Genomic DNA, 22,881 nt, shown 5'->3' with positions numbered 1-22,881 from the left:
ACCAGTAACTAAAAAAAAAACTAAGCCATGAGATAGAAAATATTCTGGTGATATTTCTTGACAGAACAACTTTCACTGGGCTTTCAAAAAATACAGAATTAGAATAATTATTCTGGCCTCTTGTATTAAAACATAGCTAATAGGTATATGCAATGGCGGCATTAGCTACAATCTACAAGCTATCCATTTAATTACCTGGTTCTGTATTTAGTGACTAGTACGCATAATATGCTTAGTTTGTGTATAAAAATACAACAAAAATTTACAGTCATGATTCACTCAGAATTTGGTCTTGCTCATGCTGAAGTGATAAAAATGTAGAAAGGTACTGAATTATAAAAAGTTGGGAAAATAATAAAGAAGAGTAAGGAGAAAAAAACAACAATAAAGAGAATACAAAAGTGACAGTTACAGTTAAAATGACATCCTTTTCTAATGAGATCTAATTCTACTCAAAGATATTGGATAGGTACAAGGGTGCATGTTTGCGTATATATATGCACATACACATGGATTCATGTGCATTCTGAGAATCTCCTACATGGCTGGTCTACTTCCTTTCTCTACCCTGTGTTTTGTTCAGATATCTTGACTCCAAACATAAATATTCCTACTTCAGGAAGAAATCTACAGGTAGCTATTGCCTTCACATATCACTTATTTAACCAATATAAACTTTTTGTAAAAGTGTACTTCTTTTAAAATCTTCCACAGTGATAAACAATTCAAAGAAATTCTTGTCTCTTTCCCTAGGATATACTCTTATTACTATAAATCTACTCTTCATTTGGAATTCATCCAACATTAGTAACACCTCTCCTAGGAATCCACCTAACATTTGGGGCAACTTCTTCTAGTAGGCCCAGGAAAGTCTCTTCTTAATGTCATCAAAATCTCAGTAGTAGTAGTCGTAGTAGTAGTAGTAATAACATACTCTTTAAAACTTAACAGAACATAATTAGTTTTCTCAATACAACAAAAAATTGCCCCCCAAGAAACCACTGTTATTTACAGTCTCAGCTTAATATTTAATATTATGTAGTAACAAATACTATGAATTTGTTTTTAAGAAAATCCTTGAATTAAAAACTAGCTTGTACCTTTTCAAGGTCTGGATCTTGAAAGGGAAATTTGCTGATGACAATTTTATATTCTTCTTCATTGACAATAGGGATGGGGCTATAATTATCTTCTTCAAAAATGTCCCTGTTAGGAAAGGAAAATTGAAAACTTATCATTGCAAAGCATATTATTAGAGTACTAAAAGACAATACCTTAAAAAACCCCAACTATTACAAAAGCAGTTTTTACTTGTCAGTTAAAGATCCAAATAGGAAGATACTGCCTAAGCATCCAGAATTCTAAAATTCAACAACAAATAGGTCTTGTCCCTCAAAATCCACGTACAATCTCCTTTTTCCACTAGTTTGTTTTACAACCTCTCAGCACTTTAGTTTTCCATTCTAGAATAATTCTCAAGGTGATATATTCTGAACAAGCTCATTATCTGTAACTAAAAAAGGATCCATGTAATGGAAAGTATTCCTGTCATAATTCTTTTTATTTTTTTCTTTTTATTTTTTCTTTTCTGAGACAGAGTCTCGCTCTTTCACCCAGGCTGGAGTGCAGTGGTGTGATCTCGGCTCATTGCAACCTCCACCTCCCAGGTTCAAGTGATTCTGCTGCCTCAGCCTCCCAAGTAGCTGGGACTACAGGTGCGTGCCACCACGCCTGGCTAATTTTTTGTATTTCTAGTAAAGAAGGGGTTTCACCGTGTTAGCCAGGACGGTCTCGATCTCCTGACCTCATGATCTGCCTGCCTCGGTCTCCTAAAGTGCTGAGATTATAGGCGTGAGCCACCGTGCCCGGCCTCCTGTCATAATTCTTGATAGGAATAATTCTCAAGTTGTGTATCTTGTGTCTTCTCTTTTCCCAATGAGATTATAAACTCTTGAAGATCAAAACAATGTGTTATATTTGTTTAGCCTCTCATAATGTCATGATTAGAAATGGATCTTTTATAGTTGGTGACGCAGAAACAGTTACTACTCATCAAATATCCATTTGCTCTCCTGTACACCCCCTTGCAGTTAGGCAGGGCCATATGACTAGTTTTGGCCATTGGGCTGTGAATGGAAGTGACATGTGTTGCTCTGAGTTTAAAGCCTTTATGAGCCAATTGTGCAAACCTCCTTCCCATGGTGACAAGGAAGACAACATGTTGAAAAGTTAGAATCACAAATGCAAATAGCTTGTATCTCTGACTAGTAAACCTATCGTGGGCTTCTATGTGAGTGAGGAATAAAACATGTTCATCCACTGACATTTGGGGAATTTTTGTTGCTGCAGCATAACCTAGGCTGTCCTAATGTAATTGTCATCCAGTCATTGATTTCCTTTTAATTAAATAATTCAGTTTGATTAATATTTATTGAGCACCTATTATGTGCTAGGCTCTGGGCTGTGATGAAAATTCCCTACCTCATGAAGATAAACGCAAGAAATCTAATAGGAGAGATAGATATGCAAACAAATTATAACATCTATAATGTTGTGCTATACATACAATACAAGAAGTACAAGGTTCAGAAACAGGACAAAGAAGGAAGTGACTATCAAAGTATATGAAGAACATCTCATGGAAAGTTAGACAGAGAAGTTGGGGGTCCTGTAGGGTCTTTACAGATGAAAAAAATTTCTAAAAAGATTATGGGAGAAAAGCATTCTAGACCACTGGAATATATATGCAAAGGCACAAGGAGTGAAAAAGCATTAGTATGTGGGTCGGGGGTGGGGTGTAAAACCACAAGTAGTGCAGTATTACAAAGTATAAAGTCTGAGGGACATGGTGAAAAATGAGATTGGACAGGTGTGCAAACAGACATCAAGATTTCACTCTGTAGGCATTAAAAGGTTTTAGGAAAGGGAATGTCATAGGAAGATATTCACTGTGTGGAGGATACACTGGAAAAAGCCTAATAATGAACACAGAGAGATCACTTAGAAAAACTGAAGAATAATCTACATAAAAGGTGACGAGGATCTGAATTAAACCTGCAACAGTAGGGGTAGAAAGGAAGTAGCATAAATGAGAGCTTTATTTTTTTTATTTATTTTTTTTTTAAACAGGGTCTCACTCTGTCGCCCAGGCTGGAGTGCAGTGGTGCAATTTCGGCTCACTGCAGCCTCAGCCTCCCGGGTTCAAGCGATTCTTTTTTTTCTGAGATGGAGTCTAGCTCTGTCGCCCAGGCTGGCGTGCAGTGGCGCAATCTTGGCTCACTGCAAGCTCCGCCTCCCAGGTTCACACCATTCTCCTGCCTCAGCCTCCTGAGCAGCTGGGACTACAGGCGCCGGCCACCACACCCGGCTAATTTTTTTGTTGTTTTTTTAGTAGAGACGGGGTTCCACCATGTTAGCCAGGATGGTCTCTATCTCCTGACCTGGTGATCCACCCACCTCGGCCTCCCAAAGTGCTGGGATTACCGGCGTGAGCCACCGTACCCAGCCTCAAGCGATTCTTGCACCTTAGCCTCCTGAGTAGCTGGGACTACAGGGTGTGCGCCACTAATCAACCACACCCAGCTCTACCAAAAAATACAAAAATTACTTTTTTGGTATTTACTTCCACTAATTCTATTTCATTCTACATAGAGTTTAAAAATAAAGTAAAACGTTAAAAGGCAGGGCTAAATGAGGTGGCTCACACCTGTAATCTTTGGGAAGCTGACGCAGGCAGAACACTTGAGGCCAGCCTGGGCAACACAGCGAAACGCTGTCTCTGTTTTAAAAATAAAAATAAAAATGATGAAAGGTTAAAAGGCAAGTTACAGGGAAAGTAACTACTAGAAGACAATAAACTACTAACTTTATACAAATGCCAGGGAACCAGTTACTATGGAAGAAGAGATAATTTAATGAAAGGCACATTTATATTCTAAAAATGTTAATGTAGTCTTAAAATGATCTGTTTATAGAACCAAATTCTATAAACATGTATAAGTTCCTACTCTGTTGGGCACTATACTAGGGCTAGGCAATCAAGAATATAAATAGCTCCATGGCATTGGTCTACATAATGATTTTTTAAAATATAACCCCAAAAGCACAGGCAACAAAAGCCATAGTAGACAAATAAACTGCATCAAACTAAAAAGCTTCTGCACAGCAAGGAAACAATTAACAGAATGAAGAGGCAAGTTACAGACTGGGAGAAAATATTTGCTGATATATATCTGATACATATAATAAGGAGTTAGTATCCAAAATACATAAGGAACTCAACTCAATAGCAAGAAAACAAATAACTGAATTAAAAAGTGGGCAAAGCACCTGAATAGATATTTATCAAAAGAAGACAGAAAAATGTCCAACAGGTATACAGATCAGGAATAAGCAAAGCTTAACATCACTAATCATCAGGGAAATCCAAATTAAAAATACAAGGCTGGCCAGGCACGGTGGCTCACACCTGTAATCCCAGCACTTTGGGAGGCGGAGGCAGGCAGATCACCTGAGGTCGAGAGTTCCAGACCAGCCTGACCAACATACAGAAACCCCATCTCTACTAAAAATACAAAATTAGACGGACGTGGTGGTGCAGGCCTGTAATCCCAGCTACTCGGAAGGCTGAGGCAGGAGAATCACTTGAACCTGGGAGGCAGAGATTGTAGTGAGCTGAGATTGCACCATTGCACTCCAGCCTGGGTGACAAGAACAAAACTCCGTCTCAAAAAAAAAAAATAAATAAATACAACAAGGTATCACCTCACAGCTGTTAGAATGGCCATTATCTAACAGACACAAGATAAGTGTTGGTGAGGATGTGGAGAAAGGGAAACTTTGCACGCTGTTGGTGGCAATGTAAATTAGTATATCCATTATGGAAAACAGGATGGAGGTTCCTCAAAAAACTAAAAATAGAACTACTATATGATCCCAGCAATCTCATTTCTGGGTGCATAACCAAAAGAATTAAAATCAGTATTAAGCCAGGCACAGTGGCTCACATCTGTAATCCTAGCACTTTGGGAGGCCAAGGCAGGCGGATCATTTGAGGTCAGAGTTTGAAACCAGCCTGGCTAAGATGGTGAAACCCTGTCTCTACTAAAAATACAAAAATTAGCGGGGCATGGTGGTGCACACCTTTATAATCCCAACTACCTGGGAGGCTGAGGCAGGAGACTCACTTGAACCTAGGAGGCAGAGGTTGCCATGAGCCAAGATCACGCTGCTGCACTCCAGCCTGGGTGACAGAGCAAAGACTCTGTCTCAAAAAAAATAATAATAAAAATTTTTAAAAAATAAGATCAGTATCTCAAAGAGATATCTGCATTCCCATGTTCACTGCAGAATTATTCACAATAGCCAAAATATGGAATCGACCTTTGAATGGATTTAAAAAAGCGCATATACACAATGGAATACTATTCAGCCCTATAAAAGAGGGAAATTCTGTCATTTGCAACAACAAGGATGAACCTTGAGGACATTATGCTAAGTGACATGAGCTAGGCACAGGAAGTCAAATACAGCATAATCTCACTTATATGAGGAATCTAAAACAGTCACACTCACAGAAGTAGAGAGAAGCACGATTTCTGGTTTATAGGTTACCAGAGGGTCGGGCCATCAGAAAGTGGGGTAGGCAGGGTAGGGAGATGCCAAGATGTTTGTCAAAGAGTACAGTTTCAGTCAGACAGGAGAAATAGGTTTTTGAGATCTATTCCACAGCAAGGTGACTACGGTTAATAATAATGTAACATATATTTCAAATTGCCAACAGTAGATTTTAAATGTTTGCACCACTAAAAAAAAAAATAAGTATGTGAGGTGATGGATATGTTAATTTGCTTGATTTAATCATTCCATAATGTATACAATATACCAAAACATCAAACTGTACCTCATAAATCCATACAATTATTGTCAATTAAAAACTAAATAAAAGCACATGTATCCAAAAATAATACAAAAATAAAACAGGGCTCATAATATAGTGAGAGAGCTGCATACAGATAAACTATAACAGCAGTCAGGTTATAAATTCTGTCATGGAAGTAGTCAAGTTTTGAGTATCACTCAATATTGATAATTTTTCTTTTTCCCCCATTTAATTATTAGGTTGTCAATTTACTATTTATAAAATATTTAAGGATACGGGTCAGAGGTAAGCAAAGCTTAAGTTCTGCTACTTCTTAAAAATTTAGGTGGCTAGGCGCGGTGGCTCATGCCTGTAATCCCAGCACTTTGGGAGGCCAAGGCGGGTGCATCACGAGATCAGGAGATCGAGACCATCCTGGCTAACACGGTGAAACACCATCTCTACTAAAAGTACAAAAAATTAGCCGGGTGTGGTGGCGGGCACCTGTAGTCCCAGCTACTAGGGAGGCTGAGGCAGAATGGCATGAACCCAGGAAGCGGAGCTTGCAGTGAGCCGAGGTCGTGCCACTGCACTCCAGCCCAGGTGACAGTGCAAGACTCCGTCTCAAAAAAAAAAAAAAAAAAAAAAATAGGCAAAAAGCATGATCTGGAAGAGTATTAAAAGCAGAAGTCAAAATATATTTGGAAATTGTGTGTTAAAATTGACATGCTATCATTTGTTCTCCTCCACTATTACTTTGGAGGAGAAAATTAATCCTATCTCTATGTGAATGAAGCCACTAGCTTCCCAGAGAGAAAACAATACTTCATGGTTTCCCCAGTCTTGAGGAACAATCTTACTACTAGAAGTCTTAAGACAGGTAAGAGAGAATAGCTGGCCCAATACAATCTATCAACAGTTATGAAAATATAAACACCCTTCTGAAGAGGCCAGTTAAATAACATCAACTCTATAAGATTTTATAACTATAAAAATATCATATTACATCATATTATACATTATATCATAGCATATATGTTCTAGATTACCATCTTTATCAATAAATGCTACCTTTATTTTTAAAATAGTTAATAAAAATAATTGTTGATAGTTACATATGACTCATCAGGACTGTCAATTATCCATCTGGGATAGCATCCTGATAATATCACTCCTGAAGAACGTAAATGCAAAAAACTCAAATAAGGATTTGTTTAGTTGATTTTACTAGATGTGTATCACCTTATGAGCCACTTAGGCATTAAAAAAATATTTTTTAAGAGCACAGTCTTACCCTATTGTGCAGGCTGGAGTGCAGTGGTGTGTTTATAGCTCACTGCAGCCTCAAACACCTGGGCTCAAGTAATCCTCCTGCCTCAACCTCCCAAGTAGCTGAGATTACAGGTGCGCACCACCATGCCCAGCTAATTTTTTTATTTTTTATTTGTAGACACAAGGTCTTACTATGTTGTCCAGGCTGGTCTCAAACTCCTGGCCTCAAGAGATCCTCCCATCTTGGCCTCCCAAAGTGCTGGGATTACAGGCATAAGCCACCTCACCCTGTTCGAAAATTTCTATTACAGTATTTAGAAGGTCAATCTCCATAGTTTTGAAAGTTGATGGGATAAGTGCTAAGCTGGTATTAAATCATCTAACATACTTTTATTTTAATATCATCAAATATTGACACATTACTTCTATCACATTTTGGGTAAACAAGATGTAAAACCTCAAGATTGACTTTTTCTTCCTGAAAGGGAGAAGGATGGAGAGAAAGAGACAAAAAGAGAAAGAAGGAAAGAAGGGAGGGAGGAAAACTTTTAGTAATTAAAGTGGGGGGGTATATTTCTCTTCTCATGTCACTAAAAAGTTACACAGATATTAAAATACTTTTGTCCATGGCCTGCAGATAAGTGGTTAAAGCAAAAGTAATTTTCTCATTTAGATTATTTAAGATTCTTAATCTAGTTATTTTATTTGTAAAAACAGCACTTGCCCAAAACAAAATTTAAAAGCTGTAAATTTCTGTCTCTAATACAAAATATCTTTGAATACTTATAGCCTTATAAGTATTTAATCATTTACTAGGAAAAAATTACAGATATTAGAACTACAAGTAAGTATAATTAAAAACTGATTATAAATGTTACAGCCACTATGGAAACAGTATGGTAGCTCCTCAAAAAATTAAAGATATATTTACATATGATCCAGCATTTCACTTCTGGGTATAAACCCAAAAGATTTGAAAGCAGAGACTCAAACAGATATATGTATACTGTACTCACGTTCACAGCAGCATTATTCACAATAGTCAAAAGGTGGAAGGAACCTAAATGTCCATCAACAGATGAACTGATAAACAAAATGTGGTATATAAAGACAATGGAATATTAGCCTTTAAAAGGAATGAAATTCTGACACGTTACAACATGGATGAACCTTGAAGACACTGTGTTAAGCGAAATGATCCAGACACAAATGAACAAACATATCTGATTCCACTTACATGAGGTACCTAGAGCAGTCAAATTTTAGAGACAAAGCAAGAGTGGTGGTTGCCAGAGGCTGGGGGAAGGGGGAAATGGAGAGTTATTGTTAAGTGAGTAGAGTTTCTATTTGGGAAGATGAAAACGTTCTGGAAATGGATGGTGGTGACAGTTGCAACAATTTGAGTGTACACCACTGAACTATACACTTGAAAATGGTTAAGATGGTAAATTCTATGTGTACTTTACTACAATAAAAATGATTATAAGTATTTTTATTAATATATGCAAATGAACCACTTGAGCATTTGACAAACATATTCATTATATTAAGGCACCATGACTTAGACTAACCTGAAAACTCCAGCCCATTTCTTAAGCAGTGTTTCATTGTATTGGTCTCTTATTTCAAATAAAAGGTCAAAAAGTCGGTTCACTGGAAAACCATAACCCTGAAATACAAAAAAAAAAAAAAAAAAAAAGCAGATAAACAAGTGTACAAAAATATCATTAAAAATATTGGGAATACTAGAGAATCATTTGTAAGGAATCACTAGATCCCATTGCATGCCACTCTCACAGTAAGAAAAAAAAAGATACATTTTGACTTTCTACTACATTGCATTTGGTAAAAAAGAGGTTCAGAAAGAGTTTTATGGGAATAGAATGGTTTTTCCATTTCTTCTCTCTCTTTTTAGTAATGACTACAGTGTTAGCCTTAAAAAGTATTAGAAGTCAGAGCTGGAGGAAAAAATTCAAGATAAGTTTTTACATAACAGTGTCTTGGGAAGTGGTGCCTAAATAGGATACAAGAAGAAAAGGGAATGGATTCTGTCTGAGACAAGCTGGCTTCCTTTCGCACCTTCAATTTAAGACTGAGTTTGTCACATTGGGAAAATTTACATCTTTCCATTAAACAGTCACACTTCCAAATTTTATTCTTTTCTGACTCCAAACTCACTGAAATCTTACCCATATCGGGACCAAACATTCTCTCTCACCTCACAGAATTCTCCACTTGTCTCTCCAAGGTTTCTCTCTCCATCTTTGTTCTTGGGCCTATCTCCTTCCACATAAACCATTCCATGGGTTAACTTCTTACTCTATTATGTCTTTAACTTCCACAGGCACCTTTCTCTTGGCTAAAAAACATGCTAAATTGTTTCCCATCTTTAAGCCAAGAAAAACGAGACCAAAACAGCTCTCCCTCAATTTTCTGTAGCCTGTCAGCTGCCTCTGTCACTCCCTTCACAGTCAAACGTACTACAATCTAACTCTCACTTCTATTCCTTTATTTAAACTACTCAACAATGTCACAGACTATCTCCTAAATATCAGATTCAATGATCTCACTCTACCCAACATCTTTCTTGAAATTCTTCTGCTTTGAATTCTATAACACCAATCATTCTTCTTGTTCTCCCTTTACATCTATGAACAATCCTTCCAGTTTCCTTGTGTAACTTCTATCTCTATCCTTTAATCTTTTCTTCTAGCTCCCTAGGGCAATCTCAAGTCTAATGATTTCAACCTCTGATGATTAGTTCAAATCTGTATCTCTAGCTAGGCCTCTCTAAATTCCAAATATTTAATTCCAACACCTGTTTCATCTCCAGTCAGTCAGCCAGCAAGTACATTAAACTTACTTCCTCTCTCCAATGAAATCAAGTATTCCTCTATCCATAATAATAATGCTATCATCAACCTAGTTTATCAACAGAGAATCTAGAAAACCATCTAAACACCCCACCCCTGCCACACACACAGACACACACACACTGAGTAGTCACCAAATTCTTCTGATTTTTACCTTTTACAAATCAAATCTATCATTCTCCATCATCTACCCATATCTTTCTTTCTTCCAGAAATATTCTTAGTGCCACTGCTTTATCTCAGGTCCTTAATATCTCTTACCTAGACCACTGTAAAAGCTTCCTAAACTAAAATTTCAACTGTTTCTCTCTCTCAATCTATTTCCCAGATTCTCAAAATTCCATTCAAAAGTGTAAATCTGATTGTGCCATTCCCCTGCCTAAAAACTATAAAATGCTTACTAACGTCCCACAAGATGTCCCATAATCTGGGTCAAACCACCTCATAAGTTTAATCACCACTATTTGCCCTTCCTTGTTCACACCAATATTCTACAGTCTACCATCAAGCTGCTCAGTTTCACTTTCACCACACCATGATTTTATCTATAGTTTACATATGCTATTTTTTCTTCCATTAATGCCCTTTCCTTCTTATCTATTTGCTGAACTCATCCTTCAAACCCAGCTCAAGTTTCAACTTTCTGTATATCCTTCCTCAACTCCTAGAATTTAAGTTAGTTATTCCATCTTCTGCAAGCCCAAAGCCAACATATTGCTTGCTGCATTAGGATGCCTTATTAAACATTTTATTCGTTTACAAATAAACTGTGAATTTCTTGAAGCCAAGGACTTTTACATCCCTACTGTCTTACCAACTTTTATGTCTCTACTATTGTATACATCAACTAGTCTGCTAACATGTATTGGGTACTCAAAAAATGTTAATAAAGGAATCAATAAATGTCTACTTGTTATTTGCCTAATAGGCAGTAAGGAATATAAATATGCTGGTATTACTTTTTTACTTTATTGTTTAGTCAGCTTTGTTTTAGAAGATAAAATACTGGCATTTTAAAAAGCAAAATTTCCTTAGGGTGGCAAGGGCTGATTTAAAAAACTAAGTATTATGTAACATTCTTTAATTAGTTTTCATGAAAAGACACTTACCAGTTCTTCGATTAATAGCTATAAATTTAAAAGCCAGCAATCATTAATTCAGTATAAGATGGACCTAATACTCAGCCTGTCAGCTTTGAGTGAAATGAAAATACCGTAGAAACTCTGAAAAAGTAGGAAGGACTGGTTTGACTTCTCCAGTCATATTTCAAAGCAATAATATGAGAAAGGTATCCTTGCAAGGGTTTATGTAACTATCATTGTTGCTTTTACAGTGCCAATATTACCTAAATATTATCTTTGACTTTTCTTTGATTCTCTGGAGAATTCCTTGGTACCATATCAAATACTGTAGATTCAGCTGTACTCAAAGTCCAGTCCAATAACTATTTATTACAGTCTACAAAGAAATAAGGACTTTGCACCAGAATACAAATTGATGCTGCTACCTATATTGAAAAAAGTCTTGCTTGTAGCAAGATGCCAACTGCACTAAACTTTGTACTTGGGGATACAGTTAATTTACATTCTGAGGAAAGTTCCTTTTTGTTATGGATCTAACAGATAATTTGCAGACTAGTAACAAACAGTTTGTAGACCAGTGGTCCCCAGACCACACTTTGAGAAGAAGTGCTTTAAGTCATTAAGTACAGCAAAATTACTATCCAAAATTACTATTACTTTTGCTCTCCATGGCAAAAATCGCAATTACTTTTGCACTAACCTAATATCTCAAGCTACTTAGAAATGGGCCCCCAAAATTTGGACAGCCCCAAATAAAACTTCCCAAAAGTTTTCTTGCAGTGAGATTAATATTATACAGTCATCACAAAATTTATGAAAACAACAACAAAAAATCCTACCTTATTCCGCTGTTAAAATATAAGCCATACAAATTAATATATAATAGACATGAGTGATAAAATAATTTACTAAAGGAGCTTGTGGAACCTTCTCTTTAGGTTTAAGAATAAAGTAGAAAACTATAATTCTAAGATGCAAAGACTCTTGTGATAAAGCAAATAGTTTAAATCAGGATTTCCCAAAGCATATTATATAAAGTTCTAGATCTAAAAGATGTTCTAGGGGGAAAAAGATTCAAGGGTCAAATATATTGGGAAAATGCTGCATAATCATCTTCCTTTTGGGAACTTATGGGTATAAATTTGCTCTCAGAAAAGTTTTCAGTGGAGAAATATGTTTTACTTTTGGACCACAGGACACTTTTTTTAAGTAACAGCACTTATCACACTTTGGAAAATGCTAGTCTGTAATTCATGAAAAGTTACTTCTAACCATAAAATCCCATAAATTTACACAGGAAAAGAAAACGCAATCAATTCTTTATTATCTGTGATCAAGGAGGAAGGACAAGCTAGAAATCTCAAAACTTTGATACTGAAAATCACAAAAATATTGAGTTCTGAAATAATTTAGTTTTAATCTTGTTTTTTATATTACTTTCAACATCTCAGGGGGTGATTATTGTTCCTAATATCCAGGGGGGAATAGGATGATATTACTCCCAATATCGCAGAGGGTGTACACCCCACCTGTGATATTGTTCCAAATATCCAGGATGGGAGAGGATAATATTACTCCCAATATCGCAGAGGGTATAAACCCCCGCTGTGATATTTTTCCTAATATCGAGGAGCGAGAGAATATTACTGTTAATATCGCAGAGGGTGTACACGACCCACCCCATGATATTGTTTCTAATATCCAGGTGGGAGAGGATGATATGACTCCCAATAACGCAGCAGTTGTACAACTTGCCGGTGATATTGCTTTTAATATCCGAAGGGGAGAGGATATTACTCCCAATAAAAAGAAAAATCTTATTTTTTTGTTTCGTGTTTTTTGTTTGTTTTGAGACGGAGTCTCGCTCTGTTGCCCAGGGAAGTGCAGTGGCGTGATCTCGGCTCACTGCAACCTCCACCTCCTGGGTTCAAACAATCCTCCTTATTTTTAAAAAGAGAAAAACAACAACTCAAAAAAGTAAAGTGATTTGCTCACAGAACACATGGAAGACCAGAAACCAGGAGGAAAATGAACATACAGTTTTCAAATCATGTGTTTTCATACAAAGTATCATATTTAAAACTAAAAACAATTCTGAAATTAGTAATAAACCCATTTTCACAAATAAGGATCTAAAGCTTAAAGAACCTGCAGGCATACAATTAGTCAACAGCACAGGCAGAACAGAAACTCCGGGCCTATGTGATTCTAGAACCCACTTCTCACTGCCCTAAGGCAGAATTTATATCTTCTAATTTCTAGTTCAGGGTTCTTTCCATTATACTCTGTATTCTTTTTTTTAAACTGTAAAAATACTTTATTCTAACTGAATGATCAATATTTTAAAAGATGGTAGCATCCCTGAGCTCTGTCTAAGCTTCATAATTGAAAAGGAAGTGGTATGAATAGTCCTGGGTAATAGCAGAATACCAATACGTAGGTAAACATTTATTACTACTAATTTACTGCCACTAATCTACAATAACATAAATGAGTATAGCCTATATTTTGTATGTTTTTAAGTGATCAGAATAACCATTAATTGTTAGGTTATCACCCACCTGTAAAGTATCTGCAAATATTACAATAAGATTCTTCAGCTCCAGAACAAGATCAGGATCAGTGCAATAGGACTGAGGGTGGAAACACACAAAGAAAACAAAACACCGACAACAACAAACCAGAGTCATATGATTAAAAACTAAGAAATAAGAAATTGATAATGTTTCTTTTAATCTGCCAGACTTATAATAAGTTTAAAATTTTGGTTGGTTAGATCCACAACAGACCTTCTCTATTCAGTATAAACTTTTAGAGGGAGATGATAATATGATACTTATGATGCTTATATTTCAAAAGTTTTTAGATTTTAGGAACTAGTTATTTAAACTGAAAAAGGTTTATAATAGACTATGTATTTTCACATTTCATCTATTTACTTATTTTCCATCTTATAAAAGAGATACTATGTATTACTTTTTCCAATATAAGAATTACAATTTCATTATTTTCTTAGTAATTAACCAAAAGAAAATTATTAATTTCAAAGGGCAGTGAGATTTACTCTGTTCCTTTCATAGCATTTAATGAGATTTTGAAAGTGATATGCTGTATTTAACATGACTTCATATTTGGTATCATGGAATTAACAGGAAACATACTTTAATTTTATATATTCAGAGCTGATCCGAATATCGACCATGATAAAATGTATTGTTCTTTATTAATATGCTAGGAAAAGTCGTAGTTCATTGGATAGTGTATCAAGAATCTACATTCCTGATAAATAAAAATGCAGCTTATTTATAATCTTAATATCACATAAGCTAACAATCTTTCTTCAATTTTTTAAAATCTCAATGATCAATTATAAAATTATAAACAGACAAAATTTTAAGTATGAAAATATATTAATAAAGGTAAACTACTACAACTTTTAAAAAGGCCTATACTGACTAAGTATTGTCTTTATAACACTAACATATTTGTTATTTCCAAAAAGGCATTAAGAAGATAGCTGATCATTTAATTTTCATCTATAAAAACCTCTCATTACACAAAGGTTCAATATTTCAAATTTTGAAAATTGCAAATTTTAAAGAAATTCATTATTATAGTGTATTACTGTAAATTGTAAACATCGAAGAACAAGTTCTATTGAGTTTTAATGGTGGAGTTTATTTTAGAAACAAAGAGTTGAAATGATAATTAAAAACATTTTCTTCATGGTGCTTTTCAGGGATCTAATGAAGAGGTCAGTTGAGACTAATGAGACCTGCTTAATTCTTCATTTTCTATAATGCTAGAATAAAAGTGTTTTGGGAAGCCCCAGTCAGTTGCAGAATCATAGCCTGATATTACCAAACAAAAGCCTGACATTACTACTTCCAAATCTAAGCAACTACTAAAAAAATGCAGAATGATGGAGGTACAGTTTTCCTCTGACATTATGCAGCTCAGAAGTTCTTGAAGTAACTGAATTAAAATTTTAGTAATGTAAATCGTCTGACTTACTGAATGAGCTCTAAGGACAGCAATTATCTTTGAGAGGGCCATGTTCCAAAGTTCATCAGTGTATGCCCTGGTTACTAATCCTTGGGTCACATGTAAAATGTGATCTTCTACCACAAAGAACCTAAAAACAGTAATTACCAAAGCATGTGTTAAAAAAAAAAAACCCAAACAGAAAATAAGTATTTCTGGCATTTAACATAATATAAAATTAATAATAGTTATTTCCATATTAGATACATACCCTACAATTTGAGTGAAATATCTTCTATAGCCATCAACTGTTTCATGCTTAAAATGAAAAATAAAAATCAATTTAAACCAATAAATACCGGTAACATAAAGGTAAGTTCCAAGTCACTACAACTTCATTAACAAATATTTATTGAGAGCCTACTATATGTCACATACATTTTTAGGTACCAGGGATATATTTGTAAATAACAAGAAGTCCTTACTCTCATGGAACGTACATTCGAAAGGAGATAAGTTAAAAAGGAAATAGATTTCAGAACCCCCTTCTCAGCAGACTAGTTAAAGCTGTCATCACCTCTACTTTGACTATGTATTATACCATCCTCCTACATAGGGTCCCCAACTTCCAGCCTGTCCCCTACAGTCTATTCTCTATATAGCTGCCAGAATGATATTTTTCAAATAGTAATCAGACTATATCTTCTGCCAAAACCTTTTATGGTTTTATGATTGCCTATTGTTTATAATTTTAACAAAAGGCATATAGAAAAATATTTGATCATATGACTTTCATTCATAAAAAGTTTATTACACGAAATATTTCATATTTCAATTAAGTTCAAATGTTATGTTTTGCAAATTTCATAAATGTGATCAAATTTTCAAACATCTGGGGTTTTCTTCAGGTGTTTTGGGGGAAGGACTGTTAATACGTTTTAGCTTAGAAATGCTGTGATTGGAAAATATAGTCTACATGACACCAAATGCTTGATATTTCCTGATACTTGCTTTATAGCATAGTATGTAGTCAAATTTTTAATAATGGTCCATGTGTGCTTGAAAAGAATATGTTCCTATAGTTGTTGAAATAGGATTCTATATATTCCATTAGATGAAGCCTATTAAGCATGCTTTGTATTCTTACTGATGCTATGTCTACTTGGTTTAGAAGATAATGACACATATTTTAAAACTCACTATACTTGTGGATTTTTCTATTTCTCCTTGTAGTTGTGGCAGTTTTGCTTTAAATACTTTGAGTCAATGTTATCAAGTGCTTATAGGTTTAGAATTACCATTTTTATCAACTCAAAAGCACACAAATAACAAAAATTTTATTCTCATCATTCTAGCTTTCCCTGTATTATATAAAAGTATATATACCCTGTTTCTATTCCTTCAGTAGTTACTCTGGAAATCACATTACACATCCTTAAGTAACCAAATTCTAAAGCTAGTCAATATTTTTACTCTTCTGCTGGACGCTTCAGACTGTAGGATAGTTTAATTTCACTAACTTCCATCTCATTCTGATGTTTATGTTATTGTTGTGTATTTTAATTCTATCTTATTTTTTTCTTACTGCTGCTGCACAAATTAAAATTCTATGTTGTTTTAATGTCCATAATATTTTACATTATTTCCTACAGTCATTTTAGATTTACCTAAATATTTATACTTTTCTTGCTATTCATTCCTTCTTGCATCTCACATCTTCCATTTGGCATCACATTCCTTTTGTTTGAAGCATATCCTTAGGATCTCCTTAGTAAGCATGTCTCAGTGGCCAACTCTGCTCTTCTTTGTCTGAAAATGTCTATCTCTGCCCTTGTTTCACTGGATATAGAATCCTAAGTTGACAGTTACTTTTTTCAGAATTGAAAATATTTTATTGTTTTGTTTACTTGAAAATAACCTCTTTTCTCTTTGGGTACTTTTAAGATTTTCTGTTTATGTTTGTTTCTAAAGTTAAGTTTATTGAGGTATAATTTACATATAATAAAATTAACCCTTTTTTACATGTAGAGTTCACTGAGTTTTGACAAATGTAGACAGTTGTATAACCACCAGAAAAATAAAAAAATACAACATTTCCATCTCAGAAAGTTCCCTCCTGCCCTTTTGTAGAGAATTATCCTGCCGAACCCATAGCCCTTGGCCACCACTGATATTCTGTCCTAGAGTTTTGTCTTTTCAAAAATGTCATATAACATAACTCATATTGTATATAACTTTATTGTATATGAATTTTTTTCACTTAGAATAATACTTTTGAGATTCATCCATATCATTGCATGTATCAATTCCCTTTTAGTGCCAAGTAGTTCCATTATATAAAACTTACAATAATTTGTTTATACACATGGAGGTACCACAATTTATTCACTAGTTCACAGACATTCAGATGTCTCTAGTTTTTGGTGTTTATAATAAAGCTACTACAAACATTCACATATGAGCCACTGTATAAAGATACATTTTCATTTCTCATGGATAAATACCTAGGAGCAGGACTGCTAGGTCATAGAAGAGTATGCTTAACATTGTAACAAATTGCCAAACCATTTTCCAAAGTGGCAGTATAATTTTATATCTATCAGAAGTGTATGAGAGTTCCACTTGATTCACATCCTCACCAGCACTCGCTATTATCAATCCTTTCAATTTTAGTCATTCTAGTAAGTATGCAATGGTATCTTATTGTGGTTTTAATTTGCATTTCCCTGACGAAAAAATTATACTGAGCATCTTCTCATGTGCTTATTTGCCATCAGTTTATCTTTGGTAAAATGTCTATTCAAATCTTTTGTCCATTCTCCATCCAGCTTTGTTCCTGGAGTGTGGAATGGACAAAAGATTTGAATAGACATTTTACCAGAGATAAACTGATGGCAAATAAGCACGTGAGAAGATGTTCAGCATAGTTTTCTCACAATGAATATGCTAATTACTCTGATTTGATCATTACACATTATATATGTATCAAAATATCACTCTATGTCCCATAGATATGTACAATTATTATATGTCAACTAAAAAAAATAGCTTGACAGTTGTTCTTATGTACACTTAAATTTGTTTCTCAATCATCTATTCTGTTCTATTTTCTGTTTATTCTAGTAAACTCAGTACTACACTAAAAAAAAAAAATCTTTTGTCCATTTTTAAATTATTTTATCTGTCTTCAATTACTGAATTATACAAGTTCTTTACATATTCTGGATAAAGCCCCTTTTTAGACATGATATTTTCTCCAAGTCCTTATCTTGCCTTTTCCTTTCTTTTTTTTTTTTTTTTTTCCTGAGATGGAGTCTTGTTCTGTCGCCAGGCTGGAGTGCAATGGCACGATCTCAGCTCACTGCAGCCTCCACCTCCCAGGTTCAAGTGAGACTCCTGCCTCAGCCTCCCTAGTAGCTGGGACTACAGGCACACGCCACCAAGCCCAGCTAATTTTTGTATTTTTAGTAGAGACAGGGGTTTCACCATGTTTGCTAGGATGGTCTCGATCTCTTGACCTCATGATCCGCCCGCCTTGGCCTCCCAAAGTGCTGGGATTACAGGCATGAGCCAGCCTTTTCATTTTCTTAACAACACCTTTTGAAAAGCAGAAGTTTCAGATTTTGATGTTCAAATCATCTTTTTTTTTTCTTTTATGGCTCATGCTTTATGTATCTCACATAGGAATTTGCTGTAAATACATTGTAGAATATTGTAGAACCCAAGGTAATAAAGATTTTATCCTTTGTTTTTTCCTAAAAGTTTACAATTTTAACTCTTACATTTAGGTCCATGATCCACTTGAATTGTTGAAAGAGGTGAGTCAATATTCATTTTTTGCATATGGATCATTTAATTCTCTTGCAGTCAGAGGATAGACTGTATGATTTCAAGCTTTTTCTATTTATTTATTATTATTATTATTATTTGAGACAGAGTCTCACTCTTGTCGCCCAGGCTGGAGTGCAATGGTGCGATGTCGGCTCACTGCAACCTCTGCCTCCCGAGTTCAAGTGATTCTCCTGCCTCAGCCTCCCGAGCAGCTGAGATTACAGGCACGCGCCACTACGCCTGGCTAATTTTTGTATTTGTAGTAGAGATGGGGTTTCACCATGTTGGCCAGGCTGATCTCAAACTCCTGACCTTAGGTGATCCACCCTGCCTCAGCCTCCCAAAGCGCTGGGATTACAGGCATGAGCCACTGCACCCAGCCCAGCTTTTTATATTTGTTGATGTTTGTTTCATGGCCCAGAATATGATATTGGTGAATCTTCCATGTGCACATGTAAAGTGTGTGTATTCTTCCATCTGGGGTGGAGTATTCAATAAATGTCAATCAGATCAAGATAGCTGATAATAGTTTTCAGGTCTTCTATTCCTCTTTATCTTTGGTGTTCTGCAATTTAATTATAAGGTTTCTAAGAGTGTATTTCTTTTTATTTAAGGTACCTGGGATTCCTTGGACTTGACTCTGTGGATTTCTATTTCTCATCTGTCCCAGAAAATTCTCAGCCATATGGCATCAAATATTCTTCAGTCTCATTTGCTCTATCCTCTTTCTGAAACTCCAATTAGATATATGTTAGACTTCTCTGTATCCCTCATGTCTCATTTCAGTAATTTTTCCTTCTGTCTCTTTGTGATGCTTACTTCCACATAGTTTCTTCAGATTAACTAAGAGAGAATTAATCAACTGTTAAACCTATTGATAATATTTTTAACTTCAGTTAATATGTATTTAATTTCTAGATATTCTACCTGATATTTCTTCACATCTATTTGGTCATTCTTTATAGTTTCTGTTCTCTATTTATATTAACAAGCTTGGATTTTATTTCTGTAAATATACTAAGTAGCACTATTATATACTCTATGGCTAATAATCAAATATCAAGTCTTTTAGAATCTATTTTTGTTGTTAATATTTCTTATGATTCTCACTCGTTTGGTAATTATTTCTGACTGTGAATTGCTCAGTTTAACTCTTGAATGAAGGTGCAGAGATCTGTATTTGCTTCTGCCAGGCACTTGGAGATAGTATCAGGATGGAAATACTTTAAATGTTGAGTTTGAGATGTCTTTGACTATCCATGTATGATGAATTTGGGTTGCAAACACAAGTGGTAACAAACTGCTTATGAATTCTCAGAGGGATTTTTTCTCTCGTTCACTCAGCACTAAGATTTGAGATAGGTAATTTTCCTTACAGTATTCGCCAGAAGGAACAGAAGGATTTTTAGATGGTTTTATCTCTAGCTCATCCTAATAATGGGGCTTTAAATCCTTTGGAGTCTCAGCTTACAAGGGAGACAATCTCTTATTAAGCACCTGCTTTGGGTGGGCTCTGGGCTTAGCCCTCTGTACCCAATGTCCTCAAAACTCATGCTTTCCTACTCAGCAGATGCTCCTAGGATAAAAGCTATATTCAGTGTTTCATTAAACCTATCTGCGTTTCTGCCTTCATTTGGGTTTTCCTGTTTTGATTGTTTTATAGTCAGATGTATTGAGGTATTAGTCACATACAATAAAACTGTGTAATATTCAGTTTCTATGAGTTTTACAAACACATCTACTAATGTAACTATCACCACAACCAATATATAGAAGAGTTCCTTATTCACTTAGTTTCTGATCTTTTTGTTTGTTTGTTTTAAATGTCTGTCTAGCATCTTCAGTTGTATTTTCAGTGGGACAATTAATCAAGGTACATAATCCACTATATTGTCAGAAACTAATTATCATTCCCTGATATTTTATATATTTCTTGTTGGTCCTTTTTTTTTTTAATTCGCTATCTTTCCTAATAGAATGTAAGCTCATGAGAAAAGGGACTTATCTATTTGGTTCACTGCTGTACCCTTAGCACCTAAACCAATGTTTGGAAATGGTAGGTGTTCAATAAATATTTGTAGTTGAATGAACAGTGATACATGCTCTGAAGAAATTAAAACAGGATAAGGGGATAAAAAGTGACAACATAACCAATTCAAAATATCGCATACTTACCATATTCGACTGGGGTTGCAATACCAGTCTTGCTTGTTTCTTTCTTTGTTTTCGATAATAGTTTTCAAATGTTTCCTCATCACCCTAAAATAAAATCAGCAGAGTAATGAAAAATACACATACACACACACAATTAAAACACATACTTCTTTACCTCCAAGAGTCACTTTAAATTTTCTAACTAGAATGTAAATGTTTAATAGCATTTCATACAGAATGTCAAGAATAAGTTTTGCCATTATAGTTTAAAGATAGCAATTTTTTGTATCATGACTATTAGGAAGAATAAAGTTATGTTTAAACAATTTGACACCTACCAAACTTATTACTTAGGCTTTATAGATTTTTGATTAACCAAACCAAAATATGGCTATCAGTGAGGGAAGCCAGTGAAAGATTAGCTTCAAAGCCTAAACTTCTGAGCATGTTATACAAGGCCCTACATGTAACATGAGCATGTTATACAAGCCCCTGCCTCATCTCTTGCTACTCTTTCACTCTCAATATATCCATATACTGCTCTCTTTTCACTTCCAGGCTTTTGTGCAGGCTATTTCTGAAATAAGTTTCCCAGTTTCCTTTTCCCATATGATTTTTTACTCATCCTTCAGGACTCTCCAGTCCTGTGATATCTCGCCAGAGATATCACTTCCTTTAGAAAGCTTTCCCTAACTTCTGAAGGCTTGTTATTTTCTGTTCTCTCATAGCAACCTGTACTTCCCTATCATAGCACTTATACCATGCTATAATTTCTTGGTTAGTCTATCTCAGTGCTGTCCAATGGAACTCCTTGTGATGATGAACGTTTACTATGTCTGCGCTAAAATGGTAGCCCACTAGTCATATGTGGCTATAGAGCATTTGAAATGTGGCCAATCTGAATGAGACATTGACTTTTAAATTTTAATTATTTTAGTAACTACATATAGCTAGCTGCTACATTACCCAACAACAGAGATCTATCTTTACTACCTGACTCTATTAGAACATGGTCCACATTCCATCTAGCTCATCACTGTATCCTTATCACTTAGAAGAATGCTTGGCATGCAGAAGGCACTCAATAAATATTAGCTAAGTGAATAACTGAAAAAATAAATTAATTACTATACATCAATCCCCTCTGTCTTCTTCACTCCTTAAAGAGAACCCATTCAACATCAGAAGCAAAGGTTGAGAACCATTTCCCTAATCATCTAAGGCTCCAAAGTCAAAAGAAAAAAACTAACTACAGGAAAAAAAATGTCAAAAGCCACATTTTCACTGAAAAAAAGTCTGATTTTATTTTCTTTATACTTAAGTAGCTACAAAAAACACGACTTTTCTTAGTGCTGTCTAAAGTAAACTTAAAATGCAGAAAATATTTTTACCTAGGTATCCTATACAAAACTTTTTCCAATTATTTTATACGCAAACAATTAAAATAATTTCAATAAGCTATAATGTCCCTCACACAGTTTAATATGGTAACTAATTTTTTTCACCATAATTTTAAATAAATGCAGAGGATATAATGCATTTACAGATAAAATGGAATTTAAAATAAAACTGCTAAATCCTCATTTAAACATATTCAGCCATCACTCATTTAAAAAAATATGGGGCTGGGCACAGTAGCTCACGCTTTAATCCCCGCAACTTGAGAGGCAAAAGCAGGAGGATCACTTGAGGCCAGGAGTTTGAGACCAGCCTGGGCAACATGGTGAGACTCCATCTCTACAAAAAATTTAAGAATTAGCAAGGCATGGTGGTACGTGCCTGTAATCCCAACTACTCAAGAGGCTGAGACAAGAGGATCGTTTGA

At 35.0% G+C, this 22,881-nt stretch overlaps 1 protein-coding gene across 5 annotated transcripts in view; it reads right to left on the bottom strand.

The window, feature by feature from the left end:
- EXOC6 (exocyst complex component 6) overlaps positions 1-22,881 on the bottom strand; it is a 224,773-nt gene that overhangs the window by 106,274 nt on the left and 95,618 nt on the right. For 4 of the 5 annotated variants that reach the window (XM_054503919.2, XM_054503918.2, XM_054503924.2 and 1 more), the window contains 6 exons: positions 21,078-21,161; positions 15,343-15,389; positions 15,102-15,222; positions 13,649-13,720; positions 8,704-8,801; positions 1,101-1,206 (listed from right to left, as the gene is read on the bottom strand). In XM_054503919.2, the coding sequence (XP_054359894.1) occupies positions 1,101-1,206; positions 8,704-8,801; positions 13,649-13,720; positions 15,102-15,222; positions 15,343-15,389; positions 21,078-21,161 (528 nt within the window). The remainder of the gene's footprint in view (positions 1-1,100; positions 1,207-8,703; positions 8,802-13,648; positions 13,721-15,101; positions 15,223-15,342; positions 15,390-21,077; positions 21,162-22,881) is intronic. The other variant, XM_063669987.1, reaches the window with a different exon arrangement.

This window comes from Pongo pygmaeus, chromosome 8, assembly GCF_028885625.2.
Source record: "Pongo pygmaeus isolate AG05252 chromosome 8, NHGRI_mPonPyg2-v2.0_pri, whole genome shotgun sequence".
Taxonomy (NCBI): domain Eukaryota; kingdom Metazoa; phylum Chordata; class Mammalia; order Primates; family Hominidae; genus Pongo; species Pongo pygmaeus.
The sequence above is the reverse complement of the archived record's forward strand: the minus strand, read 5'-3'. Positions and strand labels throughout refer to the sequence as shown.